This window comes from Camelina sativa, chromosome 14 (genome assembly GCF_030686135.1).
Source record: "Camelina sativa cultivar CO46 ecotype springtype chromosome 14, ASM3068613v1".
In the NCBI taxonomy this organism is placed as follows: Eukaryota; Viridiplantae; Streptophyta; class Magnoliopsida; order Brassicales; family Brassicaceae; genus Camelina; species Camelina sativa.
The window spans coordinates 7320798-7342095 of record NC_141893.1 but is presented as its reverse complement, the minus strand read 5'-3'; the positions used below and the strand labels follow the sequence as shown (position 1 = coordinate 7342095).

The 21298-nt window shown below is 33.3% G+C and overlaps 4 protein-coding genes and 1 pseudogene across 11 annotated transcripts; 3 read left to right on the top strand and 2 right to left on the bottom strand.

The window, feature by feature from the left end:
* Positions 1 to 54: 54 nt before the first annotated feature.
* LOC104740409 (glutathione S-transferase U24) lies at positions 55 to 1267 on the bottom strand. Of its 2 annotated transcripts, XM_010460987.3 has the most exons (3): positions 947 to 1252; positions 818 to 859; positions 55 to 527 (listed from the first exon to the last, which is right to left on the bottom strand). In XM_010460987.3, the coding sequence occupies exons 1-3, from the start codon at positions 1139 to 1141 to the stop codon at positions 186 to 188; spliced, it is 579 nt and encodes a 192-aa protein (XP_010459289.1). In that variant the 5' UTR covers positions 1142 to 1252; the 3' UTR covers positions 55 to 185. The 2 variants fall into 2 exon arrangements, with proteins under 2 accessions (XP_010459289.1, XP_010459288.1); XM_010460986.2 differs by having other exon boundaries at positions 818 to 1267.
* A 182-nt stretch (positions 1268 to 1449) lies between these two features.
* LOC104740408 (ribokinase-like) lies at positions 1450 to 3205 on the top strand (annotated as a pseudogene). Its single transcript, XR_015579595.1, has 4 exons — positions 1450 to 2101; positions 2338 to 2507; positions 2636 to 2831; positions 2934 to 3205. The product of XR_015579595.1 is annotated as a ribokinase-like (transcript).
* A 5142-nt stretch (positions 3206 to 8347) lies between these two features.
* Positions 8348 to 10564, bottom strand: LOC104740407 (exopolygalacturonase). Its single transcript, XM_010460985.2, has 4 exons — positions 9997 to 10564; positions 9459 to 9767; positions 8866 to 9384; positions 8348 to 8775 (listed from the first exon to the last, which is right to left on the bottom strand). Exons 1-4 carry the CDS (start codon positions 10141 to 10143, stop codon positions 8545 to 8547), a joined length of 1206 nt encoding a protein of 401 aa, XP_010459287.2. The 5' UTR covers positions 10144 to 10564; the 3' UTR covers positions 8348 to 8544.
* Positions 10565 to 12588: 2024 nt separating this feature from the next.
* On the top strand, positions 12589 to 15320 carry LOC104743350 (VQ motif-containing protein 1). The gene has a single exon (XM_087483522.1). The coding sequence runs from the start codon at positions 14780 to 14782 to the stop codon at positions 15071 to 15073; it is 294 nt and encodes a 97-aa protein (XP_087339648.1). The 5' UTR covers positions 12589 to 14779; the 3' UTR covers positions 15074 to 15320.
* Positions 15321 to 15408: 88 nt separating this feature from the next.
* On the top strand, positions 15409 to 18275 carry LOC104740405 (E3 ubiquitin-protein ligase DA2L). 6 transcript variants are annotated; one of them, XM_010460982.3, is made up of 9 exons: positions 15409 to 15882; positions 16154 to 16381; positions 16502 to 16553; positions 16643 to 16688; positions 16781 to 16862; positions 16965 to 17115; positions 17199 to 17262; positions 17600 to 17666; positions 17754 to 18275. In XM_010460982.3, exons 2-9 carry the CDS (start codon positions 16181 to 16183, stop codon positions 18090 to 18092), a joined length of 1002 nt encoding a protein of 333 aa, XP_010459284.1. In that variant the 5' UTR covers positions 15409 to 15882; positions 16154 to 16180; the 3' UTR covers positions 18093 to 18275. The 6 variants fall into 6 exon arrangements, with proteins under 6 accessions (XP_010459284.1, XP_087339645.1, XP_010459286.1 ...); XM_087483519.1 differs by having other exon boundaries at positions 15489 to 15882; positions 17188 to 17262; XM_010460984.3 differs by having other exon boundaries at positions 15547 to 15882; positions 16172 to 16381.
* Positions 18276 to 21298: the final 3023 nt, after the last annotated feature.

Genomic DNA, 21298 nt, shown 5'->3' with positions numbered 1-21298 from the left:
GAGAGAGAGAGGGAGAGGGAGAGAGAGAGAGAGAGAGAGAGAGAGAGAGAGAGAGAGAAGAGAAGTTATATGCCTAATAATTATTAATTTTGAGTATACAAAGGAGTATTATTATGCAGACAAGACATCAAACAAAATAGAACGAAACAAGAAAAGAGACATGGAAACAGAACAAAAGAAGAGATTTAGTCTAACTCAAGTTTCTTCCTACGCTCGGAAATGAACGTAGTGACCTTCTCCGACTCAGGCAAGGCTTTAGCGACGCTCTCTCTCTGCAAACACCTTTTGGCCCACGCGATCAGTTTTGGACACTCTGATTCGATATTGATATTCCCATACTTGTCGTACACTCCAAACCAGCTGTAGAAGCCAATGAGAGCTATGTCCACATACCCGAACGTTTCGACTCCAAAGTAATCTTTGTCTCCAAGCTCGGATTCAAGCGTCTTGAGTATCTCGATTAACTCCTTGGATGCTTCTTGCTCCTCACCTTTTGTCGCCCAAATCCTCCTCGCCGCAACATTCACCTGATCCATTAGTAAAAAATCACAAACAAGAGACTCTAGCTGAAATAACAGAACCAAACCAATCCAACATACTTAGACGAAACCAAAACCAGAATTTTTGTAAAAACCAAATGGTTTAACTTAACATACTGAAAACAGAGCTTTCAGTTTTGAAAGGAAATAAATATACATACAGTAGTAGTAGCATCAAACATTCAAACCTAACCAAAATCAAATCAAACTGGTAACCCGGTATAAAGCAGATAAAGTGAAACAACAAATGAACCAAAACCAAACGGTAAAATCTATACCTTTTCGTCAATGAAGTCGGCCCAGAATTTGGCAAGAGCTCTCTTGTAAGTAGGATCGGAAGGAAGGAGAGAGTTGTTGTCAGGCCAAGTCTCGTCTATGTACTGAAGCTGAAAGAGAGATTCACATACCGGTTTACCATTGTGGATGAGAACCGGGATTTTCTTGTGAACCGGGTTCATCTGGAGGAGCAAGGAGCTCTTATTCCATAGATCTTGTTCTCTGTAGTCGTACTTGACTCCTTTCTCCGCCAGAGCAATCCTCGTCCTCATCCCGAACATACTCGCCCAAAAATCCAGAAGAATCACCTCCTCCTCCTCCGCCATTAATTGTTTTGTTGCTCTCTCGATTTAGCTCACTAAATAAGAAGAGATCTCTTTGCTGCTGATGCCACTGCCTGCGTCATCGTGCTTTTGACGTTGATTTGAGCAATGGTCTATTGTATTAATCACTTTAAATTCGAATTAATATATAGCAATTATTACATTTTTAGAGCGTAACCACGTGCGAAAGACGGACGTGTGTGTGTGTCAGTGTGAGTTTTTTAAACTACTCATATTATAGTCATCAAGATCACAAAGTTGTTACATAAAGAAGGGTCAAAACTTTGGATATACTAAAAAAATAACTTTGGAGGATGATGAAAGGGATTTCACTTTATCAATCCACCAATGTTAATCCTACAAACATCGAATTCAATCGACCCAACAAGCTTCAGATCAATCCTAATCCAACCCATTCTCGATTTCCCCGACGACCCCTCCGCGTTCTCTCGCTCTCCGTCGATCCATCCGCGAATCGGAATGTTAAATCAGCCGTCGAAGCCCACGCGCCGCCTTTGGTGGTTGTGGGATCTGCGAACGCGGACATCTACGTTGAGATCGAGAGATTGCCCAAGGAAGGCGAAACGATCTCGGCCAAGACAGGGCAAACGCTCGCCGGAGGAAAAGGCGCGAACCAGGCGGCGTGTGGAGCGAAGCTTATGTATCCGACTTACTTCGTTGGTCGTTTGGGTGAGGATGCGCATGGGAAGCTTATCGCCGAGGCGTTGGGCGAGGCTGGGTGTGGGGTTCATCTGGATTACGTGAGATCCGTGGATGATGAGCCGACGGGACACGCCGTGGTCATGCTTCAATCCGACGGTCAGAACTCGATCATTATCGTTGGTGGTGCTAATATGAAAGCTTGGCCTGAGAAGATGAGTGATGATGATCTTGATCACGAGTGCTGGTATTGTCCTGCTTCAAAGAGAGATCCCAGATTCCATCAACATTCAAGTTGCTAAGGTCACATTTTGTACTTGCTTTCAGTATTGGGTTACTTCAGTGAGAGTTGGTCTAGTAGTATTTATTAGGAAAGCTCTGTTGAATGGATGATGCAGCTTTAGTTTGAATTTTTTGAGTCTTGAAGACGATGTCACCTTTTGGGATAGGTTGATCATTCAAATGGTTGGATCATCTTGATGGGATTGCTATTTCTCCTAGAAGCTTAGGTTTGCTGGTGGTGGGGTCTTGTTTTGCAGGCTGTGAAGAAAGCAGGTGTTCCTGTCATCCTTGATGTTGGAGGAATGGATACGCCAATCCCGAATGAGCTATTGGATTCTGTTGACATCTTGAGTCCGAATGAAACTGAGCTCAGTCGCTTGACTGGAATGCCAACTGAATCCAATCTGTTGCTAAGTGCCATAAGTTGGTAAGTCCTTTTTTTTTTTTGCTTATTGTCAATACATCAGACTTTAAATTTTGGCTAATCATCCTTGCTGCAACTCGCTCGTTTAGTGGTTTTTGGGGTTTATAAGGTTTAAGCTGTTTTTTTCTCAGGGAGTTAAGCAAGTCCTAGTGAAGCTCGGGTCCAAAGGATCTGCACTATTCATAGAAGGGAAAAAACCAATCCAGCAGTCTATAATACCAGCTGCACAAGTGGTCGATACTACAGGAGCTGGGGATACTTTCACGGCAGCATTTGCAGTGGCTATGGTTGAGGGCAAGTCCCATGAGGAATGCTTGAGATTTGCTGGTAATAATTAGTGGACAAACTCCAAAGAAATCTAGTTTTCTAACACAAAATAATTCAGATTAGTTTTGTCTCACTTTTGGTTCTATCTTCCGGTGCCTACAGCTGCAGCTGCCTCTCTTTGTGTCCAAGTAAAAGGTGCAATACCGAGCATGCCCGACCGAACATCTGTCTTGAAGCTCCTTAAATCTAGTATCTAAAACGTGATACTTTTGTCAACTCTTTTTATCAATAAAAGCTCTTCAGATCACAGAGGGAAGAGGTTGAAGTTGGCGATGACGTTACATTAGCATGAATAAAATGTATTATATATTTGGTATTGTTGTTTGTAGTTTTTGAACCGTAAATTACTTAATAAATTACAGAATTTTGGATAAGGTTTAAATCGTTGTATAAATCCTAAAACCAGTTCACAGTAAATTATTTGTTTTAAAACCATGGTGAAATATATAGTTTTCTCGGCCAATGATCATCATTTCATTTCAAGATGATGCGACTGGATAATTATTAGTTATATAAAATATAAAAATGTAAACTTTTTTGTGCTAAGAAAATATATGATAATTACATCAATTCAAGAAAAAAAATATGATAATTACAATAATTACATAAATTCAAGAAAATCAAAAATATGCTGGTATGTGATCACTGCACATGTGAAGAAAAACTCCACGTCTCTGCTAGTACCATGAAGGAAGTACTCCCAGCGGCTCCTAGTTGAGCAGAGTTAAGAGCAAGCGCCAAAGAGGTCTCACGATGATGCTACTGATCACTGATGCGTCTAGAGATGACGGTCACCGGCAGACGAAACTCTCATTTTCATACTTTGATGCTCCACATTGTTGTCCGTCTCAATGATGAAACGAGCAAAGAGTATAGCGCGGATGTGCAGATAAAGACAACAACCATAAACTAGGAGGCTTCCTCTGCCAAGGTCCAGAAGATGGTTCTTCACGCGCCTCCTGAACCGACACTTGAAATGGATGTGAAGAAGACGGTCTGCTTCTCGATGTTGGGAACACAAGTGGCGTGTCCTCCTCATCAGGAACGTTGATAACAACAGAGCTAGTGCCAGCGTTAGCAAGCTCAATAGCCATACCTACAAAAAAGCCATACAAGAGCAGAACAAAAATCTTATGAATTTCATTCAAAAACCCCAGCAGCTCTTAGATTGATGGGATGATCATAAAATCTTCTAGTATGAAATCAACATCCATGTATTTATTATTTCAATAGAGATGTTATAGTAGTAAAAAAACTCATTCTTTCTATTCAACCAACTGATAATTGAGCTTATCCCCTATATTTTTTTTGTTAATTTTTTTATATTTGCTTATGTTTTGCTTATATTTTGTTTATTTTTTTCAACTTTTATATTTTTCAAAATTTTCAATAATTCTTTTGTATTGTACATGTATAGTAAAAATATCGCTTCATTTAAATGCATTAAAAATTTAATTTGCTGTTTTGAAAAATATTTGAATTAAATTATTGATTTGTAGTGCCAATATCATATGAATTTTCAATTGAAAAATATAGAACCATAACAACATTTTTAAGATCAAATTCTTTAAATTTTTTTGTCTACAAAAAAAAAAATCCTTACTTTTCTAAATCATGTGAATTGACTATAATCATCATTCTCAAAGTTATCAATCACAATGTTATCGTTGAGAGTTGTCATCAATAAACAAATTTATGTATCTACTAATATATTCAATTTTTATAAACAGAAATATATATATAATTTGAAATTAAATGTGTTGATATCATCGATAATTGGAATAAATTAATATGGTTTAAAAATTCGATTAAAAAAAAATATTTGGATATAAACTGTATAATTTGAAATCACATGTGAAAACATCAATTTATCGACCATATTACAAATTAATGGTTTAAAAAAATGAATAGTAACTTCTGGTATTGAAGTTTTATGTCTGCTATATAATCTCACTCAAATAAATAGTTTATTTTTGATAGCCACTGAAATATATAATTTCTTTTTCGTAGCCACTGAAATGTAAAATATTAATATCTACTATATTTTCTCACTAAAATCTATATTAATAAAAAATATGAGCTATAAGCTCCTAAGGCCGTCCACATAGGATTTTAAACAACCAATAGAAATTTGACATATCACTTATTAACATTTTATACAATTTCCAGAATTTTCTATATTAAGAATTATTTTAAATAACCTATCATGATTTGACATGTCATTCATTAAAATTATTTAAATTTACAGATTTTTTAGAAAAAAGAAAATTTTAAATTTATGGAAATCAAAGAACTAAGCACAATATCCTACATCGGCTAGAATTTTTTTAGACAATGGTTCAGAACCAGTATAAATAAGATTAATATGCTTCCAACAACGAATGAGCAGGAAAACTTGATTTATCAGGCGTCCAAGTTTAAAAGTTTTATTTGGTTTGATCTGGTTTTTTATTTGATCAAATTAAAACTTTAAAAATTCTTAGCTTTTAAAAAGTTTTTAAATATTATAAGTTTTAAATTTTAAAAGTTTAAAATATTATAAATATTGAAAATTTTTAAAATGTTCAAATTTTATATTTCGAAACCTTTTAAAAGTTTAAACTATTATAAATATTGATGCAAAACATAAATTATCTTATTTATCTACATTTGTGCTTTTTATTTCTTATGAGCTGTAAAACATATTTTTGTGTATGATTTTATAGATGAGTTGATATTCTTTCATTAATTTTTTATTTTTGGGTCTAAGAAAGAAGGATTGATATCGCAAGACCTTAATTTGATGTTTGAGTCAAATTTTGGGGTTTAAAGAAAAAAGATGGACAACAAACACACATGTTTTATTAGTTATACATAGGCATGATCAGAGTTACGGTTGTCACGGGTAAAGTTTATTAACCATCGGTTTAACCTTAACCAGAACCGTTTAACATACGGTTAAACGGTTACGTTTAAATACGGTTACGGTTCAAGCGGTTACTGTTATATACGGTTACGGTTATTTGATAATATTATACGGTTGATATTATTTGATGATATAATATAATTGATATTATTTATTTATAATTAATATGTTCTTATAGTGTACCCATATTTCTATATATCATATGATTCATATTAAATAAATAATTATTAGTATATTTTATTATGTTTTTAAAATATTATAAACCAAGTAAGGATTTTGGTTTGAAAAGTTTCTAAACGCGTGGATCTAAAACCAAATAAGTATATGGATAAAATTGTCAATAATTGGGTGCATGTGTTGACTATGCTGTTAATCATGAATTTCACAAATTTTATGAGAAAAGAAATGATTTTGTTCTTGAAGTTTGATGGGTTAACAAGTTGTGTGGTAGTAAAAAAAAAAAGGTTTTTCAGTGGAAGAATGTGAAGAAGTTGACGAGGAAGAAGAAGAAAAAGAGTATAACAAATAACCAAACGGTAAAAGTTACGATAACAATTAACACAAAATTTGACAATAAAAATGACAAGAAAGAATATGAAGAATAAGAAAACATTGAATAAAAAACACAGGTAGTAGGGATCAATTAAATATGAAAACGAGTTAAATTCATGATTATAAAATTGTTTCGTTTTTCTGGTGGTCAAAGAAAATGGTTTAGGATATGTGAGGACATCAGTTTGATTTGTCTCGCCTGGATGTCAAGTTAAATTTATGATTTTTTTTAATCAAATTTGATTTTATAACATAACTGATTTTTATATTTTAAAAAATTGTGTATCTGAAATTTAATTTTTTTTTCCTTAGTACTAATTTTAGTTTTTTTTATGAGATAATATTTTATTACCGTAATCAATCATATATAATTTTTATCATCAAATAAACCCACGGTTCAAAACCTAGTAAAAGAAATAATAAGAAGCTAATAAAATAAATCATTTCTCTACCTAATGGCCGAAAACGGTGCGCCCCCAAAAAGAAACGTCGGGCCTATTTGAAAATTTGAAAATTCATGGGGCCATCTGATAGAAATTCATAGTAGGTTCAATGTTGATTATGCTTTCCGGAAATATTATCGTTCCTTTTCTCTTTTTCGGATTCTGAAACTATAGCAAGTAAATCACTAGTCTGTTACTAATCTTAGTGTTTTAGATTAAGATTATATTTACTGATCGATGCTTTGTTTGAGTGTACTTGTAACTGAGCAGTATAATTTTTGGAACCTATAAGCTCAAATTTTCTTATTCATAATACGTTCTGACTAATCTATACAAGTTTAATTCAACAAAGTGTGAAAGTTAGTAAAAACTTCCAAAATCCACAACATTTAATATCCAATCTTACATAGTTACATCTCGTTTTTTCTTTTTCTTTTTTAAACTTTTACAAAATTCTAATAATACTAGTACCCTAGTGGGATGGTTTCTTGTCAATTTAACGAAGCAGACAAAATAAAGAGTTAGCAAAGCAGTACGTAGGACTGTAGGAGGGTATCGAACAAAAAGAATAAAGAAGGTGGAAGTTTCCCAAATGTTCACGTTGCTGCATGAGGCAATCTTAATTCCGTCGGTGTTGGGGCTGTTTCCAGGTGCCGTTATATTGACTCTGGTGATGTTGGTGATCGACGGTGAATATATTCAAGTGCTCTCCTTTGCTGTTGAGTGATTTTAGTCTACTGATTCTTGAGTATCTCACGAAATAAAATCCCATGTTCTGCAAAATTATATGCCAAACGTAATATAAATATAGATGTAATTCATTATAGTATTTAAAACAGTTTAAAATCGTACAGCAGGTAGTCTAGGCCTACAATTTTTTGCATGCACAGGAGGAGGACCAAGAGTCACTTCCTTGGCCGTCGATGGTTCGAATGCTGTAGAAACTGGTTTCCACGATGAATTTGTTTATGGGGGAAAACAAATTCAGTAAAGTAAACTCTCTAGAAAACCGATCTAAGCTTTGAAATTAGAAGAAAGGGAATTGATCTCGAAGAATTAGGGTTTTTATTGCTAAGAACAAGAAGAGAACTGAATAATCGTATTCAATAATAGATGCTTTACAATGGAGAAGTCTCTCCCTCTTTATACATATTCATAGATCGCATAATATATTAACTTTCCTTATGAGACGAACTGAAATAAGGAAAGTTGATTTATCTCTTGGATCGGCCGCCGGGCGAAGTGGAAGTCGGTTCTTCACCCTCGAGGCTGGGCTTCCTCTATCCGAATTGGGCTTAAATGACCTAATTGAGTTCTTAACCGGATTCCCAGTTAAATAACCAAATTGTCTTTCTGGTTTAGTTCGGTATGTCGGAAGTGCTAAATCCCGCACCAACAAATGCTATTACTACTGTTAGTTTTTTTCATTCGAGCATTGCTTACATTTGCCTTGCTAGTAACATTTAAAACCCTTTGTAATTAATTAGAGGCTATACATATATATACGAAGTCTTGTCATTCAATAAAAAGTTATACTACAAAAAAAAAATAGATATGATTATGTATAAAATAAACCGTGTGAGTTAGTGACTTTTCATATCTAAAAGACAATTCAGTATGCAACTTTGATACTTTATTTCGAAAATATTAACAGATTTGTTGAATACAAAATCACAACGTTGAAGGATTTTAACTTAGAGAATTTATTAATTAATCTACTCTAGGATCTCATCATCACAACTAGATCATGCATAAACACACCACAGCTATCACGAAAATATCAAATACAACAAAACGACTTGTTTTGACAAAATCAATTCAAGCAATGCGGAGGAATCATCTTGCCGGTAGCAGAACCTTTAATGTTTTCACACAAGGTGATTGCAGGACCGTCGACTCCGTTGTGCTTTAAATTAATGTCACTTGAGTGAACATTTTTGCAAGGAAAACTTTTGCTACATTGAAATTTCACAGCCACTTTGTTCCTTGATGTTCCCCAAATATTTTTTAGTGTCACGTTTTGAATCTGAATGTGAGAATCTCCCTGCAAAAATGATAATTTAACATGTAAATTAAACTCGACTAAGATTTTTAAAACAAAGAAGTTTGTTTTTTTTTTTGCGTAGTAAGTTACCAATTTCTGGCAGGATGTATAAGGACAATACTTCTGGTCAATGTTGATAGGAGCTCCAACATCAATCATCTGTAAATTCTCATAAACTAAATTGGAAACTGCAATCGTGGAAGCCGAAGATTCCCATGTCTTGATCCGAATACCGTCGGACGTACCAGTAAATATTGTATCCCTAACCGTTAAGCCGTTGATGTTCTTCTCATTTCTATCTTTTCCCAAACTTCCAACACTTATCCCATGTCCTGGACCGCATGTGACATTATAAATATCAAAATTGGTGTTTCCAGAGAGCATTGCTATACAATCATCTCCAGTGCTGATGTGAGTGTTTGAGATTTGTATGTTGCTTGATAAAGCTATTTTGATGCCGTCAGTGTTGGGACTATCGCCGGGAGCTGTGATGTGTACTCCTGTGATGTTAAAATGATCAACAGAGAAGAAATTAAAGTGCCCTGCTTTGCTGTTGAGTGATGTTATCCCTTCCATCCTTGATTTATTTACGAAATCAAATCCCATATTCTGTAATGTATACAAACACTGTGGAAATATGATTAAAAAAATGTTATAAATTTTTTTTAAGAAATGGTACGTACTATAGCAAGTTTAGGACAATTAGTATTCTTTTGGCAGTCATTTAGTAACCAAGACTTTTTTCCTTGACCATCGATGGTGCCACTGCCGGAAACTGTGAGATAGTCGATGTAGCCAAAATTGATCCACGTTTCTTTTTTAATGTCATTGTTGTTCGGAGGAGCCAACAAAGTTCCATCAATGACAAATGAAATCTTACTAGTGCACGGCCCTACAAATGATACACCACCAAGATAGAATCTTCCATTTGGTATGTACATTTTGCTCGGTCCATCCCATGTGCATGCATCCTTCCATGTATTTGTGAACGCCTTATATGATATACATTAACAAATAAGGTAGACTATTTTATTAGACAAAAACTCTTTAGTAATTTATAAGATTCAAAAAACTTGTAGTCACAAACAAAAAAATATGCTCTTCAATAAATTAAAAAACTAATTATAATTCCATCATACTAATTAATAGGATGGATGTACGAAGTTAAATTAAACAGATCTGAAATCCAATATATAAAAAAGTCAAGCACCATATCAATACCTTGGTGTTAACCGTTTTACCGTCACCTTTAGCACCATATCTTCGAACGTCGAATACTTTTGGTACAGTGGTTGGGCGACTTGTTGTGCCGATGATGAAAAGAAGAGTCAAACTAGAAACCTTAAACACAAAATCTATGTAAGCCATCTTCTTATTTTTTAGTACCTTCTATTCCCTCTCTTGTTTTGGATTATTTTAAGTTTTGAAAGAAAGACAAAAAAATATGCTTAATTTTCTCAAATGATTTTGGAGGCAATATGATTACAGGTGTTCGTGTACTTATACAGAAATATATCCTAACGATCTATGCTAAGAAATCCAGAATGATAAAAGTGATATGTACTACTTGACATGTGTATTATTTGGATATATGTATCTTTTTTTACCAATTTTGGGTAAAAAAAACAATTTCTTTCTAAAATCTTTATAGATACTACTCAATATGTATTTTATTTGGGTCTGGGGTCTGAATCAATTGAGATTAGCTAGCTGTATAAAATATTCTTGAAATTCATGCATACGAATTACACAAACACAATCAAGAAAACTATTACAGTAAAACTTCTATAAATTAATACTCTATAAATAAATACTCTATATATTAATAAATTTTAAAAATTTGATAAAATAATAAAATATTTTTTAAAAAATTTCCAAGTAAAATATAGTTCCAATAATATTGTAAATTAATAATTATGTAAATTTACATATATATATATATATAAATTTACATATATATATATATATATGGATATATGTATGTGTTTAGAATTTTGAATTTTCTCATAGAACTCATATCTATAAAAAATTATTATGTTTTATTTTCAAACTATAATAATAGAAAATAATCTATAACATGTCATAAAAATAGCTAATTTTTTTTGAAGTTTTCAATTTTAACATATGCATCATTTTCATTTTGATATTTTTATAGATTATTTGTAATTGATTGTCAATAATATTTTCTAAATATTACAAATTCAATTGTAAATTGATAACATCCGAAAGTCTAATCTTATTTTGCTAAAATTGTCTTAATTCATAATTTTAAAAAGTTTAAACACTTAAAATGTATATCTATAAATTAATAATTATTAGTTTACACTATAAAATAATAATTATTAATTTATAGGTAAATTAATATCACTATAAATTAATAAAATGTCATGGTCCTATTTTGGTTGCATCTTATATTAACATTTTTTAAGTACATTGGTGTTCTACCCTTTAGTTATACTTGTTTAAAAAGTTATTTATAAAGTTAATCTTTAAAAAATTGCATAAAAAGACAATAAATAAAAATATGGGAAATCAATTTAATATACAAAATCGATTTAATATTAATGTATAAGAATTTTTATAGATAAAGAAATCAATTATGAAAATTTAACACCATTCAATAGAAACAATCGGTTATTAGTAGTAGGATTTTGAGAGAAAAAGAAATCCATTATGATGATTTAATGCTACGTAAAATATTTAAATTGAAATAAATTCCTTAGTTTCTAAAATTTTTATACATGCAATCAAGAAAATATAGTAAATTAAACAAATTACTAAACATACACTTCTTATTAGTGATATATTCCTTAACTAAATACTAAATCTTCTACTTTATTCCCTAATTGTGATATTTTTTAGATTGTATACTTGCCCAAGATTTTCGACAATCAATCACACATCAAATTAGGGGTGTCAATCGGGCTTTACTATTAACACCGGTCCTGCTAATATATATCGTAGGCTGGTTTCACGTGATGTGATTTCCACATCCAATCAAATAAGGCGTGCTTTGACCCATTAAACAATAGTATATACTATATAAATAGTATGATTCTTTCTTTCAACATAACAAAAAAAAATTAATGGTCAGATAATAATAACAAAAGTCCATTTATTAGTTGGTCCGTCAAGGCTGCTTGAATTTTTAACGGTCAAACCTGTCTCACCCGTACAAGAATCACGTCGAAGACCAATACAATAATTGTGAAGACCATAAATAGTTCCGTATTGCCCCAAAGACCATAAATATTTAACTTTTATCGAGTCTCTTGACTCTCTTTTAGATAGATTAGATCATTAGATAATGCTAAATAAAATATATCGTCGAACTTGTGTACCAAAACAAATAACAACCCCAATCAAAGATTTGTCTACATATCAATTATCAGTGAAGTGAAACGTAGCAAAAAATAAACAAACCAACAAGTAATAATCTCCTGTTTCAGTTGACCCCGCCGTTACAAAACTCTAGATAAAAGATTTTATAATGTAACGTTAATTAGTTGAGTGTATAATTTCTTTAGTAATTAGTACGTAGAAAATTTGCGCCACTACTGAATCCTGATATCTGTATATAAAATATTCTTTTTTTTATTCATATGATCGTAACACCATACGAAAGCATTTTTTCTAGAATAAAAAAAAAACCATTCGACACACCTATATAATTATTATTTTCCAAATACACCAAATACAAACTATATGCTAAAATAAATAAAAAAATACCAAAAACTCTTATCCATAGTACGTACATATAAAGGAGTCCCCATGATAATAAATGTTTCTAAAAAATAATTAAAAATCTTTTTTTTTTTTTTTTTTTTTTTTTTTTTTCAACCAAACAATTAAATAAATTAAAAGGTGATTCCAGAATTGGTTGCCCAATTTGGAGGGAAAGAGTTTACAAAACAAAGTTCAGAAACTAGAGATCTAGAAGAGCGCGCCAGACAATCAGCTCTCACGTTAGACGTCCTCGGTATTTTCGTCAGAGTGAAGGTGGAGAAGGATGATCTTAGCGCTTGGAAGTCTTCCAACAAATACGAGAAGGCTGGCCAATCGTCGGGAGCCTGTACCATCGCCACCAGCTCGGAACTATCAGACTCAAAGTTGGAGCAATCTATCCCCGCCGACCGAAGAGACTCCATAGCCCAAATCAAAGCTTCAAACTCCGTATGAAGGGGAGAGGGACTACGACGCAAACTGCGGGCTCCCATAAGTACCGTCCTATCATCGTTACCAAACCACCAACCCAAGCCTTCCAAAGAATCCGTACCTTTCCAGGAACCATCAACCTGGCAACGAATCGAAGAATCCCTACCCTCCAGGGAAGGCTGGGAAACCACATAAGTCTCCGGGCCAGACTTGGCCTCCTCCCAATAAAGTTTATCGTTTAACGCCTGATTTAAAATATCAATGGGCTCTGCTTCTATTCCTTGAAACACCCTATTATTCCTATCTTTCCAAATTGTCCACAATATCCAAGGCAACCTATAGCCAATGCTAGGTCCCCCAGAATTTGAAAAAGTCTTGGAATAAAGAAAATCTAGGTTCGAATACACGGATCCAAAAGGAAAACCAGTCGAAGACAACTGGATCGGAGATAGCTCCCACACCAAAAGCGAGCGAACACACGCAAAAAGAGCGTGGTTGATAGTCTCCACCGCTAAACCGCACCGCGGACACGTATCGACGCAACGGACAACCCGGTGAGCAAGCCGTTCTTTCACGGGAAGGGACCCAGACGCCACCTGCCAGAAAAAATGTTGGACCTTTGAGGGAACATCAAGCTTCCAAGCTTGTGCCCGTAAAACTGTGCATGTCGGCCCATAAACGAGAGGCTTATGAAATTCCCGTGCTATCCTATAACCAGATTTCACTGAATACTTGCCGGATTTAGTATAATGCCAAATCAATTTATCCGGAGTCAATGACTTACTGACCGCCAAACTCCGTACAAACTGAATGTCCGCAGGATCCAAAAACTCTTCCAGAGTAGGCAAATGCCAATCCAAAGTAAGGGGATTAATTAGGTGATTGACCATCAGATTAGGATGGAGAACTCTACCCCTGCCATTCGCCGGTCTTGGCTGATGATCCGGGATCCACGGGTCTCTCCAAACGGAAATATTATGTCCCGTCCCGACGAGCCACCTCGCCCCTCTTTCTACTAAACCCTTTGTCGAAAAAATACTCCTCCATGCAAAGGATGGGGAATAGGGTTTAGTCGCCAGTAAAGGATGTTTTCTCCTGAAATATCGACCGCGCATCACCCGCGCCATTAGAGAATTTGGGTAGTGAATCAACCTCCAAAACTGCTTAGCCAGCATTGCATCATTAAATTCTTCCAGAGCACGGAATCCCAAACCCCCATCGCATTTATCCTCACAGAGCTTATCCCAAGCTACCCAATGTAGACCTCTGGCCTTATCATTAGACTTCCACCAAAATTTTGAAATAGCACTCGTAAGTTTGGACGTTAACTCCTGAGTTAATTTATAACATGACATGACATGAGTCGGAAGAGCTAACGCAACTGATTTGATCATAATCTCTTTACCCCCTTTTGATAAAATCTTCGCCGACCAGCCATTAACTCGCTCATCTAAACGATCATTAACATAACTAAAAACTTCAGTCTTCGAGCCCTGGAGATTTTCAGGAATGCCCAAATAGGAACCCATTCCACCCTCTCTAGAAATACCAATAACATTTTTAATCCGAGATCTTACATCAGGCGGGACTTTCTTGCCGAACATAATGGACGATTTCTCCAAATTGACCTCCTTGAACATAATGAACATAATTAAAAATCTTTAACATGACAAAAGTTCAGTCTTCCCACGAATATAATCTTTCATTTTCTATGTATATATCTTCATAATTATCTACACATATAAATACAAGAAACATCTCCGGAGATCCAAAAGGCAAAACTACTCAACAGAGCAAAACCAAGTGACTTATTTTTTATCGTGTAACAAAATTCATAGAAAACAAAAGGATGGCTGGAGTGAGATCAGAGCCGATGAAGGTTGTATTCATAAACACACAGTACGTTCAGACAGATGCTCGGAGCTTCAAGACGGTTGTTCAAGAACTCACCGGTAAAAATGCCGTCGTGGCCGATGGTTCTTTCGAGTTCTCCGGTCAAGGCTACGGTGGTAAAGATTCATCGCAGAGGTTCTGCAGCACAGGAAAAGAAACAGAAGGGGGTGCAGAGACGACGGAGTTCGATAGCCTTTTCAGGGAGACCCCTCCCGTCGGCGAATTGTACAATCTTTGGTCAGCCAATTGACTCTTAGTGAAAAAAATTAGTTTTTTACTTATTTTAATTTCACAAATTTGGTCTATTTGAGGCCCATTGGGTTTAATCTTAGTATCATCATCTCAAGCCTCTGTAAAATACGCGAGTGATCTGATCCCTTTACTCCTTTAGAATGTGAACATTTTTTTTTTTTTTCTTAATGCATTTTTAATGTACATAAGGAAATAATATGCACTTTTTGAAATTATATGTAGCAGAATTACATATTTTTTTAAAACCAGATTTATATTATCATTAATACGGTTTTTTTTTTCGTCTAGTGTATTATTTTATAGCAAAAAAGACAAACTTTTTTTTTTTAAATTGACAAAAGTCGAAATGAATAAAGTATCAAAAAAAAAAAAGCGTGGAGAAATTTAACGCGCGAGAGGGGCGCGTGGGAGATAACGAAGGAGGAAGAGTGAAAACAAAAACAAAAAAGATAGACGAAGGTTCATTTCTTTGGTATCGGACTAACTCCACCGTTTACGATTCTTCTTCATCAATTCAATTCCATCATCTTTGTCGAAATTTACAATCTTTTTCAGTCAAAAGAATCGGTAAATCATACCGAAAACTCAAAACTTTCAGACACGAAACTCTGTTTTTTTTTTAAAGGAAAAAAGAAAAAATCTTTGCGATTATACACATTGTACGTAGCGGTAGAGCTACACAACAACATTACTGTATCTCTCTCTCTCTCTCTCTCTGACAGAGGAAAAGTTCTGATCTTTGTCTTCTCTTATCGTTATCTAAGTCTCTGACTCTCTCTCTGCCTCGAGATTCTCCACTCCATTAAGGTATATTCGCCGACTCTTTCAACTTTTCTTACTTATTTTATATTCAAGGGTTTGAAATTGTTGTTCTGCGACCCTTCAATTGCGTGGAGTTGCTGTAATTGATATTAAAGGTTGGAAATTTTGGGTTTTGATCTTTGTTAGTTTCGTGAAAAAAGGAATCTTTTTTGGATTGCTGCGTGCTCTCAATTGCGTTTGTGGATTGTAGAAAGGAAAATACAGTGTTTGATTTCTTGTTGTGAATGTGTGTGTTCTCTGTGATCTTAATTTGAAGGCATAAAGCATTGAATAGGCAATTGTGATGGGTAATAAGCTGGGAAGGAAGAGACAGACTGTGGACGAAAGGTTCACTAAGCCACAACAAGGTTTATACATGAGCAAAGATGTTGACATTAAAAAGCTTAAGAAGCTCATCTTAGAGTCTAAGCTTGCTCCTTGTTATCCTGGTCATGAAGAAAGCTCCTGCCATCATGATCTTGAAGAGTGTCCTATTTGCTTTCTGGTTTGTATTTTGTCTCTTCAAGTCTGTCTTTCTTCCTTCCTTATTGCCTCAATTAAGAAGATGAAATTGACTAACTCTGTGTAATTTATTGTTCTTGTTCTTTTTCTTGTGTGCTTCTAGTACTATCCGAGCCTTAATAGGTCAAGATGTTGTATGAAAAGCATTTGTACAGGTAAATTGAATATATTCGTCGGCCATCTCATAACTATCGAATCTTTTATATTCTTGTATTCATCGACTTTGTGTTTTGGTTTTACACAGAGTGCTTTCTGCGGATGAAGAGTCCTAATTCAGCTCAACCTACTCAGTATCCTTTGATTTCTCATATTACGTATTAAGGTTTTGTTCTTCACATATGGACATTTTTCTCTTTCCTTGTCACCCTTAACAAAATGTAAGATGCCCGTTTTGCAAAACTTCCAATTATGCTGTCGAGTATCGTGGAGGGAAGACTAAAGAGGAGAAGAACATTGAACAAATTGTAAGCCAGACTTAAATCTTGAAATACAGTTACTTTCTCAATGAGTATACGATTGAAGTACTGGCTGATTCTGCCCGTATCTGTTCTTTTTGTGTTCTGAAGGAAGAGCAGCGAGTTATAGAAGCTAAAATAAGGATGAGGCAGAAGGAGGTTGAAGAAGATGAAGAAAGAATGCAGAAACGTCTGGAATCATTTTCTTCTAGTTCTAGCACTAGTGCAGCAGCTGTTGATACAGAATATGGTTCTGCTGCAGGTTAGTCTCGGTTTCAGCATGTCTCAGAACTTCCATTTATGTTTTTCTTGGTTTGCAATCACAATCAAATAGTTTTAACGCAGAGGATGATGGGGAAATTGTTTCATCTGAAGACTCATGTCTTCCATCGCATCCTCAGGTTACAAGGTTTGTCATTTTTCCTAGAAATGGATCTTAGTGAATTTTTATGTCGCTTCATGCCATGAGGTGCATAAGATTCATCCCCACAACCATTTTTCTCGATTTAGCTGTTTTATTTTCATTGGATTAGTTCTTTCTCTTGAGAAACTCTGATGCTTCGAGAACAATCATCACAACATCTTGTTAAGTTGTCTCTAGTTAATCAATCATTGTATTACATTTTTCACATCATTCCTTTTCTGGCTAAAACTATATTTACAACGGTAATACCTGTTTTAGAAATTTCAATCTGAGTGGTCTACATCAGGTTACTTATTATGTGGTTATCTGGAAAACTCTTCAGGGATGGCCAATCTGACTTCGATCTTGAGGACATAATGGTCATGGAAGCAATATGGCTCTCATTGCAGGTAAGTTGTTCGATTGCTGTATTTTAACTTTTAAGGATGTTGTGTTTCCTGAATAAGATAAGCCTAACTCTTTTCATTTTGAATCAGGAATCTGGAATTCAGAGAAATACTTCACCTGGTGAAATTTCAGAGAAAGATCATAACGTGGAACCATCGACTCCATCATCATCATCTCCATCGGGTGGGCTAGCTTGTGCAATCGCTGTTCTTGCTGAACGCCAGCAAATGGTTGGTGAATCTTCCTCCAATCAAAACGATAACGTTGCATCACACAACATGGTTATAGGCAGTTGTAACAACAGCCATTACAATACCATAGCCGAAGATAGTAACCATTACCTTCAAGGAGCAGGAACCAGCTATGCAAGATCTGATATAGCTGATGATAGTGGGAGTGAGGTTTCTAGGGAAGTAACATGGCAATAGAGTTCCTAAATGTAGAAAGTTTTAAGAGTTGTTATATAGTCGTTGCTTATATATGTTAGTGTGAGTGAATGATTTTAGTTTTGTTAGTTAGTTTTCAGGGTGTTTGTTGATCACTCGTACATGTGCCAATAGGAAAAGACAAATGGTTTTCAATTCCAATAGAGAAGGTTGGTTGTTTGGTTATATATTCCGATTGACTGGTAACATACGGGTCCGGTACAAATCTGTAAAGGCCAGGAAAAGAAACTTTGCTTTAGATTTGCAGCGAGTCTTTTGCGATTGATTGATAATACAAAAAATGGAATATATATCGTTATTCTGTGAGAATCTATATTGGTAGAACCTTGCATAAATGCGGAGTGATTTTGCCATCCCATGAACTATCAGTTTGTATGAGTTTGTGACAAATGGATGATTGTGGGATGCAAAGGGGGAGTAAAAGAAAAGTTAGTTAGTAGTTGAAGAAATGAAGATTCATATGCTTTGGTCTCTTTGGTATTAAATGAGAAGAGAACATAAAAATTGAATTGTGGTGGTCATCTTTGGGGTTTTAACTTTTAAGGGGTTTATTATAGCCTTTTAGGGATTTGCTTAGAGTTCCTCCACTCACATGCCTTTGTCTTTGATTTTTGAAATATCAAGAACACTTCACCTTTTCGGAGCGTCCATTTACATTTAGTTGCCCACAAGTAATAAAAATTCCTTAGAACGTAAATGTGAGTACTGAGTACTATTATAGTTTCTACTTTTTGACCAAACCATTTAACCCATGTTAGTCCGAGTCCTATTGGGATTTATATTCGAAATGGGGAATGATCAACTTAAACAAAGTTGTATATGTTTTGGAAGTTCGTGATTATTAGTTTTTCTTTTTTACACACACCATTCACCTTTATTTTAAAACTATAAAGAATATCGAGTACGACAAATTATGAACTGAAAAATCAAATTTCATGAAACAGGAGTACTATTATTATACTGTTTTCAAACACGTGAAACTAAATTTGAAGGTGAATGATTTTGTAGCGCACTATTTGAAGTAATAGAGCCAACTACATAGTCTATTACACTGACCAAGTAATGACAATGACCAACTAAAATGAAATTCAAATTTGCCGGTGACAATCATATATATAAATATATAAAGTAAGGTTTCACTCTCTCTTTATTAGTATTTGACAATGCAATTTTAACAAAAAAAAGTATTTATATTAAAACATAAATTTAAAAATAATTAATTTTTACATTTAACTCACATAATATAAAACTGAAATTATATAAATTCCTCTATAAATTATGCATTAACTTTATTTCTCCACTAAGTTGTATCAATCAATTGTATTAAAACAAAACAATAAATTAGAATGGTAACTCTCATTTTTCTAAATGTAATTTTTCATCATTTCTTCCTATAAATACTCATGATCATATTCTCTTAGTCTATCACTCTTTCATTCTCTCATCTTCTTCCACTACTCTCAAATCTCTTTTGTTGTTTTGTTTTGTTTTGTATTTTTTTTGTTATTGTTGTTGTATGGGTTATAAAAAATCAAATCAAATATCATTGTAAAAAAGCTTAGTTTTAGAGTTTGTATGATATGTATATCTTATATATATATTTTAATCTTTTAAAAGGAGTCATTATTTTATACTTTCTTACAATATTCACCACACAATAAGATCATGAAGTTGAAATGATCCATATCTAATTATCTATTATGTCTCTGGTTATCTCACATATTCATGTATCATTTTTAATAATTTATAAAGATCAATATAATTATCCATTTATAAAGTCTATTTTGTTTTGTAAAGTCTATCATCTCTATTTATAAAGAACTATTTTGTTTTGTGATCCAATTGATAAATCTGCAAAGATCAATATAATTTATATATATATATATATATATATTTCTATGATTTGAGGTTTTTGAAAACAAAAAGAACATAATTAAACAATTGGTTTTTGTGTGTTTAATCAAAATAAAAAATGATCCAAAAAAAAATCATATTCAACTGGAACTTAAATATAAAAATAAAATATAATTTTAAAAATACCGTTTAACTAAATTCTCTAAAGATGAAACCATTAGTATGAAATCTAGCACTATACATTAAATTGATGAGTGAAAAACAAAAAAAAAAACCTAAAAAAGATAAGTCATCCTTGGGGTTTTAAAAATTATTGGGATTGAAGAATTCATATAATTTTATAAGAAAACTAATTTAGTTTGTCACTTCAGAAGTAATATTTTTTTATTTTGAAATATTATGTGTAAGTGTTGAGTTTATATCAACAAACAGCCAAATCATGTGAATTTTGATTCGGTCACTTGGTATTCCTTTTATTTTAGGTTATAAAAAATTAAAATATTTATTTATAATTAAAGTTATGAAAATCCATTTAACTCAAATGTAACTCCTATCCAATAATTGTACATTAATTCATTCCTCCTACTAACTGATTTATCTTTCAAGAGAAAATATTTTTGGTTAGATTTTAATACTTTTTAATTAATTTGGTTGGCTAAACTTATATTCATATTTTGGTTGGCTAAATTAATATATTTCTCATGTAAAATTATTATTTATAATATATTTCTCATTTCAAAGTTTAAAGCAATATATCATATATATAAAAGTAAGGTTTTGGTCTCTCCTTATTGGTTGATTTTCATTTAATGTTTCTAATTTTTTTTATTTTTTTATTTGCTTTCTAATTGTTATAAACAATATTTAAGACCCAACAAAACACAATACATTTAACTCACACATTAAAATAAAATTATAACTGAAAATAAAATAAATTATACATTAATCATATTCTACCACTCAATTTTATTCAAACACAATAAATTACTATTGTAACTCCATAATTCTAAATGTAACTTCCATCATTTCTTATCATATAAATAAGCATTCTCTCAATCTCTCATTCTCTCATATTGCCATTCTTTTACTATCTCATTTTCACATTCTCTCTACAATACCTCAAATCATTTTTCATTTTTGATTTCTTAATTATGTTGTATGGGTTGTAAAAAACAAATGAAATATCATTGTAAATTTTTAATGCTAAATATTAATTTTAGAGACTACATGATATATATTTTACATTGTTCTTATTTTAAAAGATTCATCTCCATTATCTAATTTGGATTATTATCTTATAAGTAATCATTATCTCCTCCTCTCCCACCAATATC